A 23,966-nucleotide genomic window follows, 5' to 3' on the forward strand; every position below is an offset into this window, starting at 1 on the left:
GAGAAAATAATAGTTCAATTTATAAAAATGACCCCGTTCAAAAGTTTACATACACTTGATTCTTAATACTGTGTTGTTACCTAAATGATCCACAGTTTTTTGTTTAGTGATAGTTGTTCATAAGTCGCTTGTTTGTCATGAACAGTTAAACTGCCTGGTGTTCTTCAAAAAAGTCCTTGAGGTCCCACAAATTTTTGTGTGTTTGAACCCTTTCCAACAATGACTATATGATTTTGAGATCCATTTTTTCACACTGAGGACAACTGAGGAACTCATATGCAACTATTACAGAAGTTTCAAACACTCACTGATGTCCCATAAGAAAAACAATGCATTGAGAGCCAGGGGTGTAAACTTTTGAACAGAATGAAGATGTGTACATTTTTCTTATTTTGCCTAAATATCATATTATTTCATTTAGTACTGCCCTCCAGAAGCTACAGAAGCTGTTTCCTAGAGGACAATATAAGTTTAATTTTTCCTGATCTTCAAATTTAAACCCCACAGCATTGTTTCCTTCTGAAGCATTAGTGAGCATTTGAACCTTTTGTAAGGTTTTTCCTCAGTGTGAAAAGATGGATCTTCCATACAGTCAAAGTCATACAGTCATTGTTGGAAAGGGTTCAAATACACAAAAATCTTTTCTGAAGAACAGCGGGCAGTTTAACTCATGTACAACTATCAGGGTCATATTTATAAATTCTATTATTCTATCTACTATTATTTTCTCTTGTGGACTATGTAAAAAAAAATTATGTGAAATATCTTATTCAGGTCAGTACTAAATAACAAAATAAATAATCTTATTATTTTTAAAAATAAAATTTGCTTATAAATTTCTACAATTATGTATAATACTTTAATGATTACAATATTCAGAAGAACAGCATTTATTAGCATATATTTATTTTTTGTGTCACTATAAATGTATTAACTGTCACTTTTGATTGTTTAGAGGTTTCAATTTAACGCATCCCTATTGAACGAAAGTATCAATTTCGTAAAAAATAAATAAATAGACACATTTACTGACACCAAACACCTGAACAGTAGTGTAAATATGAACCAGTCAACCATATCATGCAAATTTTTAAATGAATCCACACAAAAAAAAAAAATCAATAAATAAATATAAAAACTTTCTCTGCCATCAATCAATTCTTGGAATATTAAAATAGGCCTGGCTAAATCTATTCTTTAGGCTTTTGCTTTTTGCAAAATCTCTGTTAAGTCTACTTTAGGCCCGGACTGCAAAGCTGCACAGATGATCTCAAATCCTGGAAATCTGAGCAGAGAGCAACATGAGGCCAACTAGCCCAGCCTCCAAGATTACTAATCACTGGAGAATGCCTGTGTTTTCCTGGGCCTGAAACTCCATTTGGCCAAGCAAGCTTACTCAGTAACAGGAACGATGGGTCTTTTTTTTTTCATATCTGTTTTCTGGACAAAACAATAAATAACAAGGAGGTCCTGTCTTGCATGACTAAACCTGAAAAATATCCCAGAAACTGATTCCTGTGGTCACAAAACAACACACCCGTGTACAAAAACACTGACCTCAGCTGGTGATGGTTTACTGATGGCAGAAGACGTTCAGTCTTTGTACCATGTTTACAATGCGAAACCGTATCTTCGGTAAATGCCATGCGCATAAACCGGCAAACATGCTGTGAAAAATACTTGCCGAGGAACATCATGAAGCGAATGGAAAGTATCACAAATGAATTGTCAACAGACTTGTGTAGGATGAAACTGCTTTGGCAAGTTCTTACAAACACAATGTTTCACAAAGTTCTTTAAAATCTACGATTTACAACCAAGTGATGTTAGCTATATTTTATAAAGTTGCTTTACGAAACAGCCTTTTTGAAAACTTTGCTGTAGTTAAATAACAAATCTGGATTGTTTTAGCATCTAGCATCTGTCTGATGCCAGTTTGTTAATTGCAAAAATACGTCCATTTTCAAAAAAAAAGACAAAATTGCTTCCCAAAAATGATCTGTATATGCTAGTTCATTTGAGGTGATGTGCTTGTTGTTGTTCCTCTCAGTATTTTTCCCTTGAGTAAGACATTTAACCCTTTTTTGCTCCAGGGGACTGTTCACATAAAAGTCTACTGTAAGTCGCTTTGAAGAAATTGTCAGCTTAATGACTACTTAATAGTTCAAAGAATGGATCTGTCTTAGTTGACTAGAGGCCTCGATCACACCTTTTGGGATGGGAGCCCCTGGCACGGAGAACTTACCGAGTTAACAATGCCTTTGAGAGCTTGAAAGCCTCCTTTGACTGGGAACACTTGCTCCCTGGTATCAGCCACATCAGCGAGCTGTTGGCAGGCAAAAAGAGAGATAATAATAACAGGGCTGATGGCCAAACAAGAAAAAAAATGTGCTGACATTTCCTCTCCTGTAACTCGGTTTGTCATCGCAACAGAAACAGGAAGAGAGCAGCAATACTGTAATTACAAGCAACTCTGCAAAACCCCTGCTTGCAGAGAGCTTTTTGCACACATGTTCACAAATTTAATAAAAATCTGCTGTAATGCCATTATTACCTGTTCTTCATCAAAGTCCTTTACACCAACACAGTACACACGAGCCCCATACGTCCTTGCTAAATCAGCCTATATGCCAAACAAACAGTCATAACAATGCAATTGTTTGCTTCCAGAAATGAAGAACAATATGTGATTTTAGACAGATGCTCACCTCATCCTTAGTGAGCTGATGTATATATGGTTCAAGCTTTCCATCAGTCAAAGCCACAATGATACTAGAGGACTTTTTAAGTTGTTCTTTCATTTGTGCAGTTGCCTGCAAAGAGGAAGAGAGTGATAGATGTATATGAATAGAAACGTATCAACATCTACTTTCTTAAAATCGCAGGGATGTATAAAAATGGATATATAAACATATACAAATAATCTATCATTGAATCAAAGACACAGAACTCATCTTGAGGCACAGATTCGGGACATTAAATGTGGTGTGTTTATTTAGAAAGATGTAATTAAATCTTATCTTGGTCATGAGGGGAACCAAACAGATTTGTTTTGTTTATTTCAGTACAAGACTAAAGTCCAGGAAATAAAGTCAGTCAAGTATATTTGCACTACCGTGTGTGCATAACATTATTATTATTATCATTATTATTTTGAATCAATTAATAGGTCCCACTTTACATTAGGTGGCCTTAACTACTATGTGCTTGCATTTAAATTAATAATTTGGTACAATGTACTTATTGTGTACATACATGTTTTTACATTGTACTTATATATTTTTAAAAACCTATATGCTATTGCATTTGTAATTAATTTCTGTAATGACCCATCCCTTACACCCTAACCCACCCTTAAACCTACACCACCAAACCTGTCCCTAACCTTACCCATATCCCACCTTAACAGAAGCAAAAGTGTTTTGCAATGTAATATGATCACATTAAGTACATTGTACTTATTTTGTGATGGAAGTGCATAATAGTTAAGGCCACCTAATATAAAGTGTGACCAGTAAATTTCTTAAAACACACCACAAATTCTAAGCAAAAAAGATGTTATTTACCTGTTTAATTCCTTCATGCATGTAGGTTTCTCCTGCTGGGTTGATTTCACTTAAATGTCTCAGTCCTTCATTTATTTTTGTCCTGATAATGAAAAGCATGATCATACATGGAAGAAATATTCTACTAACAATCACCAAACTTTTACACCATTAATATTTACTCCTGTACATTACAACACAAACACATGGTGTATTACTAGCTTTCTTACACTAGGGACTGCAAACACTTCATGCAAGCCTGATTCCATACCTGTCTCCAGTGAGCTTTAACACAATCTCTGCTTTCGATGAAAACACTATGAAGGACACTCGCATATTTGGACTGGAATGAAAAAATGGGAAAAATGGAAAAACACTGTAAATGAATGACAAATGGAAAATCAGGCACAGCTGCAAATTCTTGTTCTTTTAACCGCAGCAAAAAGCTCTTTAGAGGAGACTTTGACTTTATTAAAAAAGCTCAATACAAACATTGCTGCAAATGATGCAGAGAAAATCCTGTGATGTAGAAAGTCTAGCTGTCCTCATGTTTCTTTCGCAACCATAGAGCTGGCTTCTGAATAAGTTAGCCAATGTGATCAGCTAATAAAAGCTTGTGACTAGGGGAAAAAAATGCCTTCTGCCTGGACTAGGGAAGTGAATAATTGATATGCAGACAGGAAACAGGTTGTCATGTGTGATTCATGCAGACATCCTGTTGGTGATTATATTTATACCTGTCACTTCCTATATATATTCCTCCTACCTTTCGCAATAAGAGCAGGACAAACAAGCAGCGACACAACTTTTCTGCAAAACAGTGATGCGATGCAGATGTGCATTTGGATCTGTGTCAAGTTCAAAAAGTAGAACAATGACATGAATACATGTATATTTCACTGTTCAAGCTACCCAGTGTTATTTACTATTATTTAATTAACATTATAGTATTTAGTAGCATTTAGAACAGGCTTTTATAAAAAGGCTTTTTAAATATTTTACAAATTTATTTTAGATTTGAATACTTATGAACTGAAACCATTTTTACCGGTTTTAGCTAACTATAACCACACTAGTGCTCTAATGCATTTGCAAACTGCTGGTTTAGAAAACCAGGAATTTTATGTCCTAGTGATATTGGAACAGCATTCTTTTCTCAGAAAGAACTGACACATAATCTGACAACAAATATATAGCTGATTATGACAAGTACATTTCAATGAAGCAGTTGGTCTTTTTCACAACCTTCTGTCACGAAAGCTGATACAGCATAGGAACATGTTGGGTTCCTCTACACATTTGAAGTCAGGTCTCAGGACTGAGCATAAGGAGAGGTGCTGCTTTTTCTCACTCAGAATGACATCCAATCCACAACCTTCCCCCACATGAGATACTCAGGGAGAATATCCAAATGCATCCAAGCAGCCAAATTGTGGTAACAAAAATCAGATGAAGAAGAGGCAAGAGAACTGAACATTTCGCAGGCTGATTAAGTGATAAATACAACAATGACTCGCCAAATGGCATTACGATGCCCTGCTTGAAGGAAAAATTGTCCCGAAAAGGAAATGACCTTGAATGTTCCTGAATATATAAAGAACACAGATGTACTGTAACCTACTTGTATCATCTTTCAGCCTGGTCCCTTATTACACCACAAAACAACACAGCTCTTCAAGGTAATTCCTAAATGATACATTCATACAGCAGGTCCATTCAGTGCTTAAAAAAGCTCTCTAAAGAGAGCCAGCGCAGACCACATGGCACAACAGAAGACCATCAAAGTCTATGGCAGACTGCACTGGTCTTCCTGCACTCATGACTTAAAGTACATTGGCTGCGTCTTCTCCTTTCATGTGTGAGGGATAAGTGTGCTGTTGGATGGTTGCAGTGCAAATGGCCATTCTCACAGCCCAGAAGACTGAGCCTCCTTGCCACCCACTCCCACCTGCTCCCTTTGCTATTTTCTCAAGCAGACTGCTTTCTTCTGGCTAGGTCGCTACCGTCTGTACTGGCACATACATTGAGTCAACGTTACATAAGTTCACATTCATCTGCCGATTTCTTTTTTTTATACGTTTTGTTTCTTTTCCCCCACTGTTGGGCCATCTCAGAACCGGATGTGTAGCTGCCATGCAGCCAAGGTAGCATTTAACCTTGATTCAAGTTGTGACGGATGGCTTTCTTTGATGTGGTGGATTAGAAAGTACAGCATATTTACCTCACAAATTTCTCTGTAAGATTTTTGACGAAATCATAGATCTGACTCCAGTCGGTCGAAACGCTCCCGGATCTGTAAGGAAGCACGTGAAAAACAAAGTCAGCGCTAATGAAAAAGCAGCTTGAGGCAATTATATTTAAAGCCTTAAGTGAAATGTCCCCATCTGGTTATTGTAAGAGTTGTGCTGTTGATTACATTGTGGCAAAGATGCTGCTGAGTCAGTTACAGTGTTAACACTCTCTCAGAAAAATGATGTCTGTCTATAAAGGGCTCAGCACAGACCTTGTGCTATGATAACAACATATGAGTCAAGGCACTTGATTATAACTGCTGACCACTTCAGTTCCCAGCATCACTCCTGAAACCATTGCATCATTCCAACACCAAACACTAAACTACTAGGAGCTAATGAGACAAACACATATCTGTGCACATAACATGATAGATAAATAACCATTAAAACGTCTCACCTAAGCTACATTTACTTGAATAAAAGGTAAAAATGTACAGTAAAAAATGGTAATACTGTGAAATATTTTTACAATTTAAAAATAACTGTTTTCGATTTTTCTCTATTTTACAATTTATTCCTGTGATGAAAAATCTGAATTTTCTGCAGTCAGTCTTCAGTGTCACAGCAAATCCTTCAGAAATCATGCTGATTTGCTGCTTTAAAAACCTATAATTATAAATTTAAAAAAAGATAGTAATAGTAATAGTTTTAATATTTTTGTGGAACGCTCAGACGAATAGAAATCGCTTGAAATAGACATCTTTTGTGACATTTTAATTGTCTTTACTGTCACACTTGGTCAATTTAATGCTTCATTTTTGAATAAATGCATTCATTTCTTTTGTATAAAACTCTTATGAGCACTTTATTTTAGTCCTGTTCCTCATGTACATACAATGTACTTATTATAGTAACTACAATAACTAGATAATAACCCTGAACCTAACCCTACCCCATGTAGTTACCTCCTATTACCAGATCTTTTTTAGGTAGGTACACTGTAAGTACACTATAAGTACATGCAAGTACACATACTGTAAAATAAAGTGCAACCAAAATTTTACTATTTACAGTTGAAAACAGAAAACTGTCCATTGTCCACTAAGACTGTTAGTAGAATGAAACTGGAACATATTAACTGGCCAAGTGAAAGCAGTTATTAAACAATGCTGATAGTCCCAAAATTGTAAAATATCTGCCTATTAATTGGCCCAGCTGAATACAACAAACAGGTTTTACATTTTAAGATATTTAGCAGATAAGCCAACAAAGCATAACATGTACTGTATTGTCATTTTCTTGAACAGAAATAGAACTATAAGCATTTAGAATTATTCTGTGTATTAGCTATTATGTCACTCTTATTACAAGGAGGCTTACGCTTCTGTTTGGTATGATGTACAAATCATGGTAAATTGGCAAGCAATGGGACAGGTAACAGAGAACACACAACTCTTGCCAAGCTAGGATTCCAAAGCCAAAAAAGGAGTGTATAGCAAATACAAAGAACACCACACAAATCAACATAGCCAGAACTGAAACTGTATACATACTTAGTAAGATGAGTTCATAATCATTTTGATTATTTTTCCATTATTGCAAAATCTGTACATATTGCAACATTAAATCCATGAATCAATTCAAGTGGAAGTAGACTTCTGCGACATTAACCGCAATGCAATGCAGTGTCTTTAATGAGAAAAGTGTATAAAATGTGCCCTTGATGTAATAGCTACAAGGTAATTGAACTAATAATTATAGTCCACTGCATGTGCTGAGAACATAAAACACAAGCGATAGGTAATTAGAAAATCATTTTTTATGCATTGTCTTCTTCCTTGTCTCAAGCCAAGGTCAGAGAATCTATAGAAGCTTTAGTGGGACCATCAGAGAACATCAAACCGCATCTAATAAGAGAAACGGTCTGGACCTGGGACATGGGAAGTTTGATTTCCTGTCAAAAACACTTGAGGCCGGATCTGCTGGTCGTGACCAGTCATTATTCCGGGCTGGTTCTGTGCTGCTCTACATCTTCAAAAAGAGGAAAGAGCATATCTGTGCCATCATCCTGTAATATTCCCAGACAGGATGGAGGACTGCACTGAGGCCAACAATGATTCTCAAAGGAGTGTAAGCTAATATGAAACATTACACATGCAGATGAAAGACAGACAGTTGAATAGATGGATAGACAGATATGTAGACAGAAAAAAAGGGGGAGGGATGGTTTTCTTGAATGTGTGTACATCATTTAGATATACAGAAAGAGATAGATACAGATGAAGTCAAAAGTTTACATACACCTTGCAGAGTCTGCAAAATGTGAATTATTTTACCAAAAAAAAGAGATCATACAAAATGCATGTTATTTTTTATTTCATACTGACCTGAATAAGATATAACATATAAAAGATGATTACATATAGTCCACAAGAGAAAATAATAGCTGAGTTTATAAAAATGACCCCCCGCTCTAAAGTTTACATGCAATGATTCTTAATGCTGTTGTTACTTGAATGATCCACAGACCACAGCTGTGTTTTTTTGTTTAGTGATAGTTGTTTATGAGTCCCTTGTTTGTCCCGAACAGTTAACTGTTCTTTAGAAAAATCCTTCAAGTCCCACAAATTCTTTGGTTTTTCAGCATTTTTGTGTATTTGAACCCTTTCCAACAATGACTGTATGATTTTGAGATCCATCTTTTCACACTGAGGACAACTGAGGGATTCATACAGTATGCGACTTATTACAGAAGATCCAAATGCTCACTGATGCTCCAGAAGAGCAAGGGGTCTAAATTTTAAACAGAATGAAGAGGTGCAAATTTTCCCTTTTTTGCCTAGATATATATATTTTTCCCATTTAGTACTGCCCTATCAGAAGCTACAGAAGATTCAAAAGTTTCCCAGAAGACAAAATAGGTTAAATTTACCCTGATTTTTAAATTCAAAAAGTTTTAACCCCCAGGATCTCAATGCATTGTGCTTCCTTCTGGAGCATCAGTGAGCGTTCAAACCTTCTGTAATAGTTGCATATGAGTCCCTCAGTTGTCCTCAGAGTCAAAAGATGGATCTCAAAATCATACAGTCATTGTTGAAAAGGCTCAAACACACAAAAATACACAAAGAATTGGTATCTGAAGGACTTTTCTGAAGAACGGGGGGCAGTTTAAATATTTAGGACAAACAAGGGACTCCTGAACAAATGTGACCCTGGACCACAAAACCAGTCATAAGGTAAAATTTTACAAAACTGAGATGTACACAACATATGAAAGCTCAATAAATAAGCTTTCTATTAATGTATAGTTTGTTAGGATAGGACCATATTTGCCCGAGATACATCTATTTGAAAATCTGGAATCTGAGGGTGCAAAAAAATCAAAATACTGAGAAAATCACCTTTAAAGTTGTCCAAATTAAGTTCTTAACAATGCATATTACTAATCAAAAATTACATTTTGATATATTTATAGTAGGAATTTTACAAAAAAATCTTAATGGAACATGATCTTTACTTAATTTCCTAATGATTTTTGGCATAAAAGAAAAATCTATAATTTTGACCCATACAATGTATTTTTGGCTATTGCTACAAATATACCCCAGCGACTTAAGACTGGTTTTGTGGTCCAGGGTCACAAATATCACTAAACAAAAAAAAAAAAACAGCTGTGGATCATTCAGGTAACAACACAGTATTAAGAAACAAGTGTATGTAAACTTCTGAACGGGGTCATTTTTATAAATAGAAATATAAACTACTATTTTCTCGTTTTGTCTTTTATGTGAAATATCTTATTCAGGTCAGTACTATATAAAAAAGAACATGCATTTTATATAATCCCTCTTATTTTGGTAAATTAATTAATATTTTGCAGATTCTGCAAAGTGTATGTAAACTTTTGACTTGAACTGTAGATTGCAATCACCCTGTACCAACTAAAACGGCTTGTGTCTCAAGTCTCAAAAAGCCTTTATTTTAGCTAAAGGTCTTGCTGTGTGGCCTCTGAACGATGCTGGTCGCCAGCAGTGTCTGGCACAGATGTAAAATCAGGTCAAACTGTGGAATAGCTGACACGGACAGTTGTTGGACGCTATTCTCACTTTAACATACAAACACGAGTTTGGTGTGATGTAAACGATATACAACATTATACACAGTAAATCTGTGCGTTATGTAAATATATATTTTGTCTTAAGGACTTTGAATTCAGAACAACATGAAAGTTTGCGAGTACTTACCGGTCTAAAACAAAGTAAAGGTCGTAGGCTCCGTGACAAGAAGGGGTTTCTGCTTTAAAAGTTGAAAAACATAAACAGAAGAAAAACGTCGCCGTGGATGCCACGGTCCAGAGAGTTTCCTTTGTCATGACGACGAGTTTTGCATCCGCGGTATAAAAAAATCACAAAAGTGGGCCTAAAACCGACTTAAATGGCGTTTTCTTATATGAAGTGACATCAAAGCAATGTCAAGTTCAAAACAACGGCGCTGTGTCCCCCGGTCTGGCGCAACATCATCCACTTTATAGCGTTGCAGAAAAGTTCCACTTCTTCCTGTGAAACATAGGATATGCAACGTCACTGCATCTGATTTCTTCACTTATCCGTTTTACGCCACCCCTAAAACAAACTGGCCGGTGTCAGTTTTTTGCGAGTGATGACTCGGAAAGCGCAGAGAAATTGTTTGGAAAAGTTCTTTGCGACTTCGGGTACTTCACCTAGTTTTTAGTGCGCAGGCGCGTCCGCCCAGATGTGCAACAGGGTTTTTGAGGTCGAAATGCCGTTTGGCTCGCACACACACACCCAGCAGCTGTGATTCTTCAGCAGGATGTGTATTTGAATAGGACTATAAAAGAAACACTGTTTTCTTTTTTCTGTGGGATACCGATTGTGTTTGGTAGGGATAACAGTGATTGCATTTTGATCGCAGACTGTAAACAGACAAGCCCTGTCCTGTGTGTTAACTCCTTTATGTGGCAACTTATGGCCTTGAGTCATGTTTTGTGTGATCTGCGTGGGGAATTTTTTTTTATCTACGTTAAATAAGCCCTTAAGGTAATACATTGACACCAAACTGTATTGAGCAAAACTTGAAAGCACAAGATTGCAGTATAACGATTGTTTATCCACAGAGAATATTGTAGTTGTAAAAATCTAAGCAGAGATAAAATTATTAAATCTGGTTTCTTCTAAAACAGAAAACCTGGCCTAAAATCACTTCTTGTTCAATGACATTTGTGTATTTCAGAATAACCACTAAATAAATTCATGTACACTATTGGTCTCTTCTGCTCACCAAGCCTACATTTATTTGATACAAAATACAGCAAAAGCAGTAATATTGTGCAGTATTTTTACTGTTAAAAATAAATGCTTTCAATTTGAATATATTTTAAAATGCAATTTATTCCTGTGATCAAAGCTACATTTTCAGCATCATTATTCTAATATGCTGATTTGCTGTTTAAGAAACAGTTTTATTTATTATTATCAATATTTAAAATAGTTGAGTACATTTTGGGGGGTTCTTTGATGAACAGAAAGATCCAGAGATCAGCATTTATCTGAAATAAAAGCTTTTGTAACATACACTATACCATTCAAAAGCTTGCAGTATCATTTTTTAATAATAAAAATTAATACTTAGGATTCTAGAAACTGATCAAAAGTAATGATAAATACAAAAGATTTCTGTTTCAGATAAATGCTGTTTTTCTTAACTTTCTATTCATCAAAGAAACCTGAATGAAAATTCTACAACGAAAATGTTTCACATAATAATAATAATAATAATAAACGTTTTTTAAGCAGCAATTCAGAATATTAGAATGATATCTGAAGGACCGTGACTGGAGTTATGATACTAAAAATTCAGCTTTGAAATCACAGGAATAAATGACATTTTAAAATATAAAATAAATATAGCTATTTTAAATAGTAAAAATATTTTTAAAAATTGTACTGTTTTTGCTTTTGCAAATAAAGTGAGCAAAATAGACTTCTTTAAAAAAACATTACAAATCTTACCGTCCAAAAACTTTTGACTGGCAGTGTAAATATAATAATAATAAAGTTTCTGAAAGCTTTTATTTGAGGGTTTGTTAGTGGGACAGAGAATTGTTTCATTTGTCTGCTTTTCCACTGTACCATGACAGGACACATTTAATTAAGTTTCATTCACATGTTTAATTGCTATTATTACCAACATCAATGGAAATATATTTTCTGCATTTCTTTTGATTACAACTTTTGAAAACGAATGTAATTTAACAACAGAGTTACGCTAAATGCAATATATATAACATCATGCCTTGAGTAGCAGAAACCATCATAAGCCACCATGAATTTTTAATAAGGCCGTGAATCAAACACAGTCAAATGTTCATAATTAGCTTGGATAATATTGATAATTGTTATATATCCAGATGATGGATCTGAAGTGGTGTGGTAGTGTAAACACAGTTTGGGTTTTACATGCTTGATTATGGTGATGTACTGAAAATTTCATCGGAATGCCGGAAGTTCTATTCCGCTGGTTTGTCATGGACATTTTAGTGGTAAGAATAATTGGAAATGACAGGGAAAACAATTCAACTAATTGTGAGATGCATTGAGGTGTTGAAACTCATTATCAGAGGAGTCCATAACAAAAAAACAAAGGTATCCATAATTTCAGGCAACATTTTCTTCCCTCTTGAAACAGTAAACAAAAGCAAAAAACAATAGGTAAGATTTAAACAGGCAAAGAAATGTCTTTTTGATATCAAACTCCTTGTTTCTTTGCTATGTGCAAGATCAAATTTTGTACAGTAATGTTTATAATTTTAAGAGTTTACAAGAGCAAAATGGAATGCAATGGGATCATATAGACCCAAATAAAAACCAGGTATCAGGGACTGACTTAAAGGGTTAGTTCACCCTCATGTAGATCTAAACCCATAAGACCTTCGTTCATCTTGGGAACACAAATTAAGATATTTTTGATGAAATCCGAGAGCTTCCTGACCCTCCATAGACAGAAAGGGTCCTTCCACAGTATTCTCGTATAGCTTCATAAAAATAAGGTTGAACCACTTATGTCACATGGACTAATTTGAAGGTACACTTTCAGAACAAAAATTTACAGATAATGTACTCACCCTCTTGTCATCCAAGATGTTTTTTCTTTCTTCAGCCGTAAGGAAATTATGTTTTTTGAGGAAAACATTTCAGGATTTCTCTCCATATAATGGACTTCTATGGTGCCCCCGAGTTTGAACTTCCAAAATGCAGCTTCAAATGGCTCTAAATGATCACAGCCGAGGAATAAAGGGTCTTATCTAGCAAAACGATCGGTTATTTTCTAAAGAAAAATTACAATTTATATACTTTTTAACGTCAAATACTTGTCTTGTCTAGCTCTGTGTGTACTTTGTGTAGAGATTAAAAAGTATATAAATTGTAAATTTTTAGAAAATAACCGATCATTTCGCTAGATAAGACCCTTCTTCCTCAGCTTTGATCGTTTAGAGCCCTTTGAAGCTGCATTTTGGAAGTTCAAACTCAGGGGCACCATAGAAGTCCATTATACGGAAAGAAATCCTGAAATGTTTTCCTCAAAAAACATGAATTCTTTACGACTGAAGAAAGAAAGACATGAACATCTTGGATAACAAGGGGGTGAGTACATTATCTGTAAATTTTTGTTCTGAAAGTGAACTACTCCTTTAACAACAACTTTACTATGTTTCTGTGCCTTGACCATGATAGGACCCTTGCTCCCTATGGAGGGTCAGAAAGCTCTCGGATTTTGTGTTCTGAAGATGAATGAAGGTCTTAATGGTTTGGATCTACATGAGGGTGAGTAATTAATGACAGAATTTTCATTTTTGGGTTAATTATCCCTTTAATTATCCTGCACTGTACATAAATAGTATTGATGTCTTTCTCTTGCTTTAAAATCTTTGTATATTTTTTTTTTCTTCTGACAGCAGGCCATAAGTTGACCCACCCTGCAGGAAGTCCCAGTGCTCCCTACGGCCAGTCCATCCCTACAATGGGATATCCTGTTAGATATCCTGTGGACAGACCTCTATCAGTGTCATTGGTATCATCAGAACCTCAGATTATCCTTCACAGAGCGAGGTTAACACTCGGCTAAGTCTGACCTGCACGTCTCCTCTCATCTCTTCTCTGCGCCCTGAAAAGAGGGATGAATTGTGGCTGAATGGAGTTAATTGTTGCCATGGTTGGGCCTGTCATCTTAATGAGAGGATTCTGCAGAGTGCCTGCTCGTCCTTCCTCTTCTGCGTGGAGCAGGCGTCCGTGAACGTGCCCGAGTAGGACTGAACAGGGGAAAATCAAAGCAGACAGGGCTGGGTTCATGAGGATTGACCTGTAAAAAAAAGACTCAATCAGAGCAGGTAAAAGATGTCGGAGGAGGAGAACGCTCGGACGTGCATGACACGAGCGAGATACCACAACACATCCTGATCTGGCTATGGCATTTTATTGCTTTTCTCTGTTAAAAGGATGGATAAACTGCAATGTAAATTAAATATTTATATAAGATAGAAATGGAGTTGGAGTTTGTTGAGTTTTCATGTTATAGTTTTAGATTTTTTTTAAAGAAGGCTCTTATGCTCACCAAGGCTTAATTTATTTGATCAAAAATACAGTTAAACACAGTTATTTCAATATCTGTTTTCAAGTTTTATATATTTAAAAATATAATTTCTCCAGTCTTGTTGGTTTAGCTGAATTTTCAGCAGCCACTATTTCAGTTCATTTCTTATTATTATCAATTTTGAAAACAGAAACTATAGTTTTTTTAAAAGATTATTTCATGAATAGAAAGTTCAGAAGAACAGCATTAATTTGGAATGTAATTCTTATGTATACATAAATCTTATATATGTAAATATAAACATTATAAATGTCTTTCCTGTCAAATTCTCTTTCTGAAGAAAAGAAAATAGTATTTTTCATAAATATCAGGTTGGGGCAAGCTGTATCATGTACTACACTCTTAAAAATAAAGGTGCTTCACGATGCCATAGAAGAACCTTTTTTGTCTAAATGGTTCCTTAAAGGACTTTTAACATCTGAAGAACCTTTCCGTTTCACAGAAGGTTCTTTGTGGCGAAAGAAGGTTCTTTAGATTCTAAAAGGGTAGTAAAGAGATGGTTCTTTAAAGAACCCTTGACTGAATAGTACTTTGTGGAACCAAAAACGGTTCTTCTATGGCATCGCTTGAAGAACCTTTTAAAGCACCTTTATTTTTAAGAGTGTATACTATTAATTATGATATTTATTGGCCAAAAAGTTTAATTTTTTACATAAATTTTCTATTTATTTTCTATTTATACATAATTTAAATTTCATACTTGTTTAAAAAAAATTGTAATTTTTTGCCAATGATTAACTGTATTAAAGTTTTCATTGCAGCCTATCCTATTCTTTAATGCAGAAGTAAGCCTATATGGACGAGACTTATAGGGAAATAATGAGAAGAACAACAATGTGCAGTAAACAATAAAACAGTTTGCACTACAAACCACTGTGTTCATAATTAAGATAATACATTAAAATAATATGCTAAGACACACCAATTTGTAATACCAAGCAGCAAAACAATCTGTTTTGTACAGTTAAAAATAGCTGGGTGTGAATAAGACTGGAAGCCAGACCCATAAAATTAACCCTGCAAATGTGCACTAGAGTACAATATAACAACTAGCCTCAGCCTCCTCTTCATAAATATTAATAAAATATACAAATATATATAATATACATTTGTATGAGCTCCACAAATCCATTCCAGCTCCTATAAAATAATTTCGTGAACGATTCCAGGACCAGATCTGTCACCTCTCTGCCCGGTGAACAGCAGTTGAAAGGAGTCAGAGAACAAGCAAATTAAAATCTGTCTCTCAGCACAATTTGAATATGTCATTTCCTCTCTCTCTGTCTCTCTCTTTGTTTACTCACTTGACAAGCAGCCTGTGCTGGCAGCTTTGTCCATCAAATGACACCTGCTTCTCCTGATTGTTTGTTCAACTTCCTGTCCAGAGCTCTGTAGATAAATGTCAGTGTTGTACTCCAGCTATCTTTACTTCTTTCATCTCAATCACATCACAAAATGTCTTATAGGCACTAGTAGATAAACAACAGCATTATATGCGAATATTGCAACAAAGGTGTAAGGCCTTTTTTTAATACTAGGGATGTAACGATAGAGTGTTTTCACAACGCATCATCAGTCACCTGTATTGGCGGCACTGAATGTAAACAATGCCACTGAACCAAACAAAACTCTAACTAAAAAAATGTATTATTGCTGCTGAAAATGATCAATTATTGTCATGTTTTGGGCTGTACTAGTCGGTCAGACCAGGAAAAACATTTGGAGTACAACAGACCGCCAAAAGTTATAACAAATCAAGGAAAAGAGTGCAAAAAAAAACAAAAGGCATGGTTGGCTAAACTGAACCAGGATTTCCAGGGCACGAATCTTGACAACATTTGTGTTTGTTCTTATCATTTCCAGTCATGTAGGTGAAATTTTAGTCGAATATCTTAATTAATACAGCTTGTATGTAACTTTACAACCTTTTAATTTTAGTTTGTCAAACTTTTGTGCCCTTTCCTGCTTAATAAGTCCTTCTCTATATGATTTTATGAAAAAAAAACATGCACAGACAAATCCAAATTACACCCCTTTGCGAGAAACTGAACAGTATTTATGTGATTATTTACCTCTGATACACAGCAATGTCCAACTGTCCCGAGCTGTTAAGTTTCTTGCTAAAAATTGTTTCATGTCTTAGGACATCAATGTATCATCACGAGCCGCAGGGTTTAATTTGGATTTGTCAGTGCATGTTTTTTTTTTACTTTCAAAGGTATTTCATTGCCATTATATGATAACAGACTACAACAGTTTGAGTTAAAAAATCTTTGTTTGTGTTCTACTGAAGAAACAAAGTCACCTACATCTCGGATGCCCTGGGGGTAAGCAGATAAACATCAAATTTTCATTTTTGGGTGAACTATCCCTTTAACACACTATAACTATTTGATTCACATACATGCAGCATGAGCAGTTTTTAAATTAAATTAGACTGTACATTTTCAAAAATTGAAGCAAAAACAGAATGGTCTGACTTTATCTTTGTAAAATTATCTTACATTAAACATCTGAACGAAAAAAAAAAAACAGCAGATGGTCTACATGAGAACGCAAATACCGTTTCAAGAATGACAAATGCCAATTTAAAAAAAATTGTGAGTAAATGGGCTAAATATGCGCAAGTCATTGCTATGATTGACAGTAATAACCAGACCAAACATCTGACAAGCTGATGACAAAAAAAAAGAGCTTAAATGATTGACTAAATTCAGAGTAACAAAACTACAGCAGTAACAATGTGTGTTGGTTAAGTATAGACTATTTAACAAAGTCCCTTTAAGATAAGGGTATTCTATAGTCTTTGCTATTTAATAGAGTTTACAGCTCAAGATAAAACTTAAAAGATGTAGTTATTCAATTTTATAAAATATTTCAAATTCCTATCGATTCATATTGAGTGCATTATTTAATTATTATACCATAAATATTTAACGTATTTGTAGTGAACTATATATTAGTATTTAAATAATTCACCCGTATAGGCTTTTTGTGTGTGAGCTTAATGACTTTCTGCACTTGCTATACTATATACTTAAGGGCGGTAAAAGTACTGCAATTTATTATACCAGTAATTTTATAATAAATCGAAAAGCAAGACGTCTTGAAAAATATAGGGAGAGGCAGCTGCATAATAAATAATCATCTGCTGCCATCTATTCGTTATATGGGTAATTCCATATTATTTTAGCCAAAAAATAGACATTTTTTTCTGTGAAAAGTCATTTTTCCGATGCCTTTTTTATGAATAAAAAGTGAGTCCTTGAAGTACATTTTATTTCACAGTTGTAGAATTAAAAAATAATAAAGGCTTTGAAATATTGCAAGATTTTAAAAACATGTTCATGACTATGAAGGCAAGTTAGTGATTATCATGAATACGATTAAGATGTCCTTGAAGAGAAGTATCGCTAGCTAGCTAACGTTAGCCTAAACATGATAGTGTTTAGCTGTCAGCATTTAAATGTACAACTATGCAGATACCGAGAGTACGGGATTGCCAGGCTCCGCATTTAAATGATATGTTGTTAAATAATATGAAACTGAATGTTCATGCCGCTAACATTGTTTATAATGTTGCAATTATAATTTTTTTCAGTTTCTGATAAGAACGAGGCACTAGATCAGTCTCAAGAGTGTCCAACTAATATATAGCACATAAAATGAGCTTCAGCGGAAGTTTAGAGCTGGTTTATCTTTATGCGGAAGTTCTAAAGAACGCTCTGTGCATGAGGTCAATTGTATCTCAATTCGTTAAACATCTCAACCGTCACATATTTTCATCGATTTTTGATTTTCAAGGCACTTGAAAATAATTTGTATGCTTAAAGGGGTCATCGGATGTCCATTTTCCACAAGTTCATATGATTCTTTAGGGTCTTAATGAAAAGTATACTTTGGTTAAAAATTCTCAATAGTAGTGTAAAAAAACACCCTTTTACCTTGTCAAAATCAGCTCTGCAAAATATCAGCTCATTTTATCGCATGGGCCCTTTAAATGCAAATGAGCTTTGCTCGCCCCGCCCCTCTCTGCTAAGGGATTACAAGCTGTAATGTTTACTTTAGCTGCATTTAGCCCGTTTAGCTGCGTTTACAGGCGAAATTTGCCAACAAGCACATTATTAAGAAAGGCCATTTGCAAAGACGCATAAAAATACTCACTTCTGCTGTGGGTGAAGCTGCATCACGAATGATTCACACGAACATAGATGCATATGTAGATCAGGATCGGCGTTGTCCTCTGCCTCTTAATGTCTGGAGTAAATGACTACTGCTATGTTCATTATTACATCCAACAACAGAACACCTCAATCGCTCAATCAAAGTCTTCCTCTGCACCTGAGTCACACAATGGCGATCTTATTCGGACTGTTTCAGCTCGGTGAGGGCGGGTCTAAGGTAAGACACTCATGTCAATCAACTGTGTTTCGTCACAACGACAAGAAGCTGAAAATGACCTGATTTTAAAAAGGGGATATTACTTTTAAAGATTAAAAAAAATACCACTGGGTGGATTTTTATCATTGTAGGGTGGTTGTGTACACAAATTGCCAACACACAATAATGTTCAAACAACATGTAAAAGTTAGTTTTGCATCCAGTGACCCCTTTAAAAATATAGCATGCATGATTAGCAGATGCACTTGACCAATTAATAAACAATAGTCATTTGCAGGATGTTATGAAATATGACTGTGAGAACTCTCTTGTTCACAGTAAACGGTTGCAATATATAGAAATGTCCCTTTGGGGAAACACTTGTAAAGAAACTAGTTCACGACTGACTAGCTGATGTAATACAAAACAAACAGCCATTTAACTGTTCTCTTACATGCTCCAGTTACATTTGCCCTGGGCACTTTTCCACATTCTGAAATATATAGTGCTGTCATGTCTTTGCAGTCAGCTGTGTTAAAAGTTATTTTATTGAAGTCTCATTTGTGTGCATATACAGCTATGTGCTGTTCTTTGCTATCAGTTCAAATGATAGAACTATCAAGCTTTTTCTGTACAGTGCACATAACATTGTGTGAGATACTCTTGTCATTAATTCAACTCAAATTGTTTGTCAGTTCTTTAAGGGATCTAAACTATATAGTACACACACAAATGTATAATATACACTACCAGTCAAACATTTTTGAACATTAAGATTTGTAAAGACGTCTCTTCTGCTCACCAAGCCTGCATTTAATATTTTGTAACATTATAAATGTCTTTATCATCACTACTGATCAATATAAAGCATCTTTGCTAAATAGAAGTATTAATTTCTATCATTTCTTTATCTAAAAACTTTTATTTCTTTCTATTGATCAAATAATCCTAAAAAAATGTAAGCAAATCAGAATATTAGAATGATTTCTGAAGGATCATGTGACACTGATGACTGCAGTAATGATGCTGAAAATGATCACAGGAACAAATCACATTATTAAATATTTTCAAATAGAAAGCAGTTATTTTAAATAGTAAAAATATTTCACAATATTACTGCTTTCGCTGTGTTTTGAATCAAATAAATGCATGCTTGGTGAGCAGAAGAGAATTCTTTAAAAAACATAAAAAATCTTAGCGTATAAATAGAATTTCAAAAATACTGCAACATGATCCAGCACCATAAACTGGAGAAAGAAACTCCTCCTTTAAATGCAATTACTAAGGTGGTCACACATGAGTTCACATGTTGGCCAAATATCTCCTTAATAAATATGACAAGCTTGCCACCACGCATCTCCTCTGAACTCCTTGAGGTTTCTACTGCAATGTGACAAAGTCTTCAGACAGCAAGGGCCTGCGCGAGTTCCTCTCGCTGTCAGCTTGTCTTGACAGCTGCCATTTTCAGTGGCCCAGCGTTGCTCCTACCGCCTTCACAATCACGCTCTGCGTTTGTTATTTTTTCCACCTCATCCATCTCAGGAGTGCAGAACAGAGATTACAACAGCCAGAAAAACAGCAGCGTCACTTCCGATTAGTGGAAACTCGAAGGAGACTTTCTCAAAGGCGCATCTAACTTTATGACATAGTTGAGAAGGTACATTTAGAGTAGTGCATGTTGGGACCTCCCGGTCGGATTACAAGGAAGGGTTTCTTTATCTTCATTTAAGCCGGTCTCTCTGAAGATTTGCTTTTCTTTTGCTTTACGCTTATAGATATTAGGAAATAAAGAGACAAATAGAACATTCTGTTTTCATTTAGCACACTGAGACAACCTGAGTGTGATTCTGAACCAGCATGAGCAACACATCACCTGCCATTATGGCTCGATGTGAGGCTCTCTCATTCATTGGAGAGAGCTGTCTGCCATGTCAGTGCACATCGCAGATGATTATATCAGTCATTTCAGCCAAGCAGAACACAAATGGCCAAAACAAGTGAGAGGCAGTCGCAGCTGCAATGGTCACTGTTCTAGCACATCCTTCAATGTGGAGTCTGGACTGACACCCAGCGCAGCACATTTTCAGACAGATGGACATGCACACCTTTTGTTTTCCCTTTTTTGAGATTCCAATGAGATACTGGATATATTTGTATGCACAAACAACCTAGTATGCTCCATCAATGCACCAGGCATCAGTGGCACAAACTATTGTTGCCTTGCCAGATGTGCACATGAGGATGAGCGAGGAATGCACTACGAAACAACTGCTTTCTTTAAAGTGTTAGTTCACATAAAAATGAAAATTCTAACATTAGTTACTTACCCTCTTGTTTTTCCAAACCCATAACCTTTGTTCATCTTCTAAATACAACTAAATATTTTTGATAAAATTCTGACCCTGCATAGACAGCAATGCAACTGACACATTCAAGGCCCAGAAAGGTAGTAAGGACATCGTTAAAATAATCAATGTGACATCAGTGGTTCAACCTTAATTTTATGAAGTTATGAGAACAAAGAAAACAAAATAACCACTTCGTTCAATGATTTCTGAAGCAGGAGCCCACGTTCTGACATAGAACGTCCATCTTCCTTAGTTTATTGTTTGTACATTCAGGTTCAAATAAATAAGCCTAAGTCATTCTCTCTGTCGAAATCTTTAGACATGTTTACAAAGACTGTTTTATGTAAAGTGCCTTGCGAATGTATTCATACCCCTTCATTTTTTTCACTTTTTTTGCTGCTGCCGTTTGTTAAACTGCTTTAAATTACGTTTTGTTCTGCCTCAATCCACACTCCATACATCATAATGGCAAAGCAAAAAAAAAAACTGTTTTTTAACATCTTTGCAAATTTAGTGAAAATCAAAAACCCAAATCATTCGATTGCATAAGTATTCATACCCTTATCTGGGACAATTGAAATTTAGCTCAGGAGCATCCATATTGCTTGTAGATTGTTACTACATTTCAAGTGGAGTTATCCTGTGGCAAATTCAATTGAATGGCTATGATTTCGAAAGGCACACATGTCTTAATTAAAGGTTTAACAGCTGAAAATGCATATTAGAGCAAAAGCCAAGTCCTAAGGTTGAAAAACTGCCTGTAGAGTTCAGAAACAGGATTGCATCAAGCCACACATCTGGGGTAGAGTTCAGAAAAAATTCTGCTGCATTGAAGGTTCACCGAAGCATGTAGTCTCCATTACCCCTAATGAAAGAAGTTTGAAACAACCAGGACTCTTCCTAGAGCTGGCCTCTTGGCCAAACTGAGCAACTGATGGAGAAGGGCTTTGGTTAGAGTGGTGGCTAAAAACCTGATTGTCACTCTAGTTGAGCTCCATGATCATATATGCAGATGGGAGAAACCTACAGAAGGATAAACATCACTGCAACACTCCATTGATCTGGGCTTTATGGTGGTGTGGCAAGACTCAATCCTCTCCTCAGTGAAGACACATGAAAACGCACTTGGAATTTGTAAAAAAGCACCTAAAGGACCCTCAGACTGTGAGAAACTAAATTCTCTGGTCTGATGAGCCTCAATTCCAAGCATCATGTTTGAAGGAAACCAGGCACTTCTCATCACCTGCACAGCAGCATTCCAACAGTAAAGTGTGCTGATAGCAGCCTCATGCTGTGGAGCTGTTTTTCAGTGGCAGGGACTGAAGGACTCATCAGAGTAGAAGAAAAGCCCAATGCACCAAAATATTGAGATGGTCTTGAAGAAAACCCATTCCAGAGCATTCAGAACCTCAGACTGGGCAGAAGATTCACCTTCTAACAGGACAAAGATCCTAAGCACACAGCAATAGTGGTTTATAGACAACTCTGTAAATGTTCTTGATTGGCGCAGCCAGAGCCTGGTCTTGAACCCAATCAAATATTTCTGGAGAAACCTGAAAATATGTGTCTACCCCTATCCAACCTGACAGAGCTTGAGCGATAAAGAGGTGAGGAGAAGAATGGCAGATAACTGCCAAATGATGATGTGCAAGCTTGTCGCATCATACTCAAAAAAAACTTGAAAAGTTGCTTCAGCTAAGTACAATTTTTTTGTTTTTAATAAATTTTGAAGTTTAATAATTCTGTTCTTGCTTTATCATTATGCTGTATGGAGTGTAGATTAATGTGGGAAAAAAGTAATTTAGAGCAGTTTAACAAGGCAGCAACATAAAAAGCGAAAATAAACGAAGGGGTATGAATACTTTCGCAAAGCACTGTACATGCACATTCGTTGTGTACTCTAGTGAACATGCTGTAGAGACTAACACTAAATAAAGTCATTATTTTTTATTTCTTTGCACATAAAAAGTATTCTTGTAGCTTCATAAAATTAAGGTTAACCACTAATGTCACATGGACTGTTTCAACAATGTATTTACGACCTCTCCGGGCCTTAAACATGTCAGTTGCATTGTTGTCTATGCAGGGTTATAAAGCTCTTGGATTTCATCAAGAAAGTCTTAATTTGCGTTATGAAAAATTAAGCTCTTAAAGGAGAACTCTGGTGTGATATTGACCTAAAGTGTATTGAATCATGATACCGAGTGTGAACGTACCTTGCATATCTCATCTCGGTTTGTGTCCTGCAGTCCGAAATCTGGGGTCAGTTAGCCGATGCTAACAACAGGTTGTCAATGAGAGTGAATCGGGCATCGGAGAAGCCATGTAAATAAATCACTGTTTTACGCCATTTACGAGGCACAAAGTAGCTCCACACTTCATTGGTAGACTTCCAAGGGCCCTGACATTTAAAACGAGACATTGAGAACTCAGAAAAAAGCACCGGTAGTTTATTTACAAGAAGATTTATACAGACATTTTCCACCAGAAACAGACCGATCGCCGCCATCTTGAATTTAGTCACGTTTGAATTTCATGTCTCGTTTTAAATGTCAGGGCCCTTGGAAGTCTACCAATGAAGTGTGGAGCTACTTTGTGCCTCGTAAATGGCGTAAAACAGTGATTTATTTACATGGCTACTTCGATGCCCTATTGACTCTCATTGACAACCTGTTGTGAGCATCGGCTAACTGACCCCAGATTTCGGACTGCTGGACACAAACCGAGATGAGATATGCAAGGTACGTTCACACTCGGTATCATGATTCAATACACTTTAGGTCAAAATCACA

General features: G+C 35.8%; 1 protein-coding gene across 1 annotated transcript in view; it reads right to left on the reverse strand.

Annotated features, from left to right (window-relative positions):
* The window catches only part of antxr2a (ANTXR cell adhesion molecule 2a), a 66,458-nt gene extending 55,975 nt beyond the window's left edge, over positions 1–10,483 (reverse strand). Inside the window, exons 1-7 of the mRNA XM_073839619.1 lie at positions 10,024–10,483; positions 5,767–5,838; positions 3,817–3,888; positions 3,567–3,648; positions 2,709–2,813; positions 2,555–2,623; positions 2,246–2,326 (exon numbers count right to left, since the gene is read on the reverse strand). Coding sequence (XP_073695720.1) covers positions 2,246–2,326; positions 2,555–2,623; positions 2,709–2,813; positions 3,567–3,648; positions 3,817–3,888; positions 5,767–5,838; positions 10,024–10,151 — 609 coding nt within the window. The 5' untranslated portion in view covers positions 10,152–10,483. The remainder of the gene's footprint in view (positions 1–2,245; positions 2,327–2,554; positions 2,624–2,708; positions 2,814–3,566; positions 3,649–3,816; positions 3,889–5,766; positions 5,839–10,023) is intronic.
* Positions 10,484–23,966: the final 13,483 nt, after the last annotated feature.

The sequence above is a fragment of the Garra rufa genome, chromosome 5, assembly GCF_049309525.1.
Source record: "Garra rufa chromosome 5, GarRuf1.0, whole genome shotgun sequence".
NCBI classification, from domain to species: domain Eukaryota; kingdom Metazoa; phylum Chordata; class Actinopteri; order Cypriniformes; family Cyprinidae; genus Garra; species Garra rufa.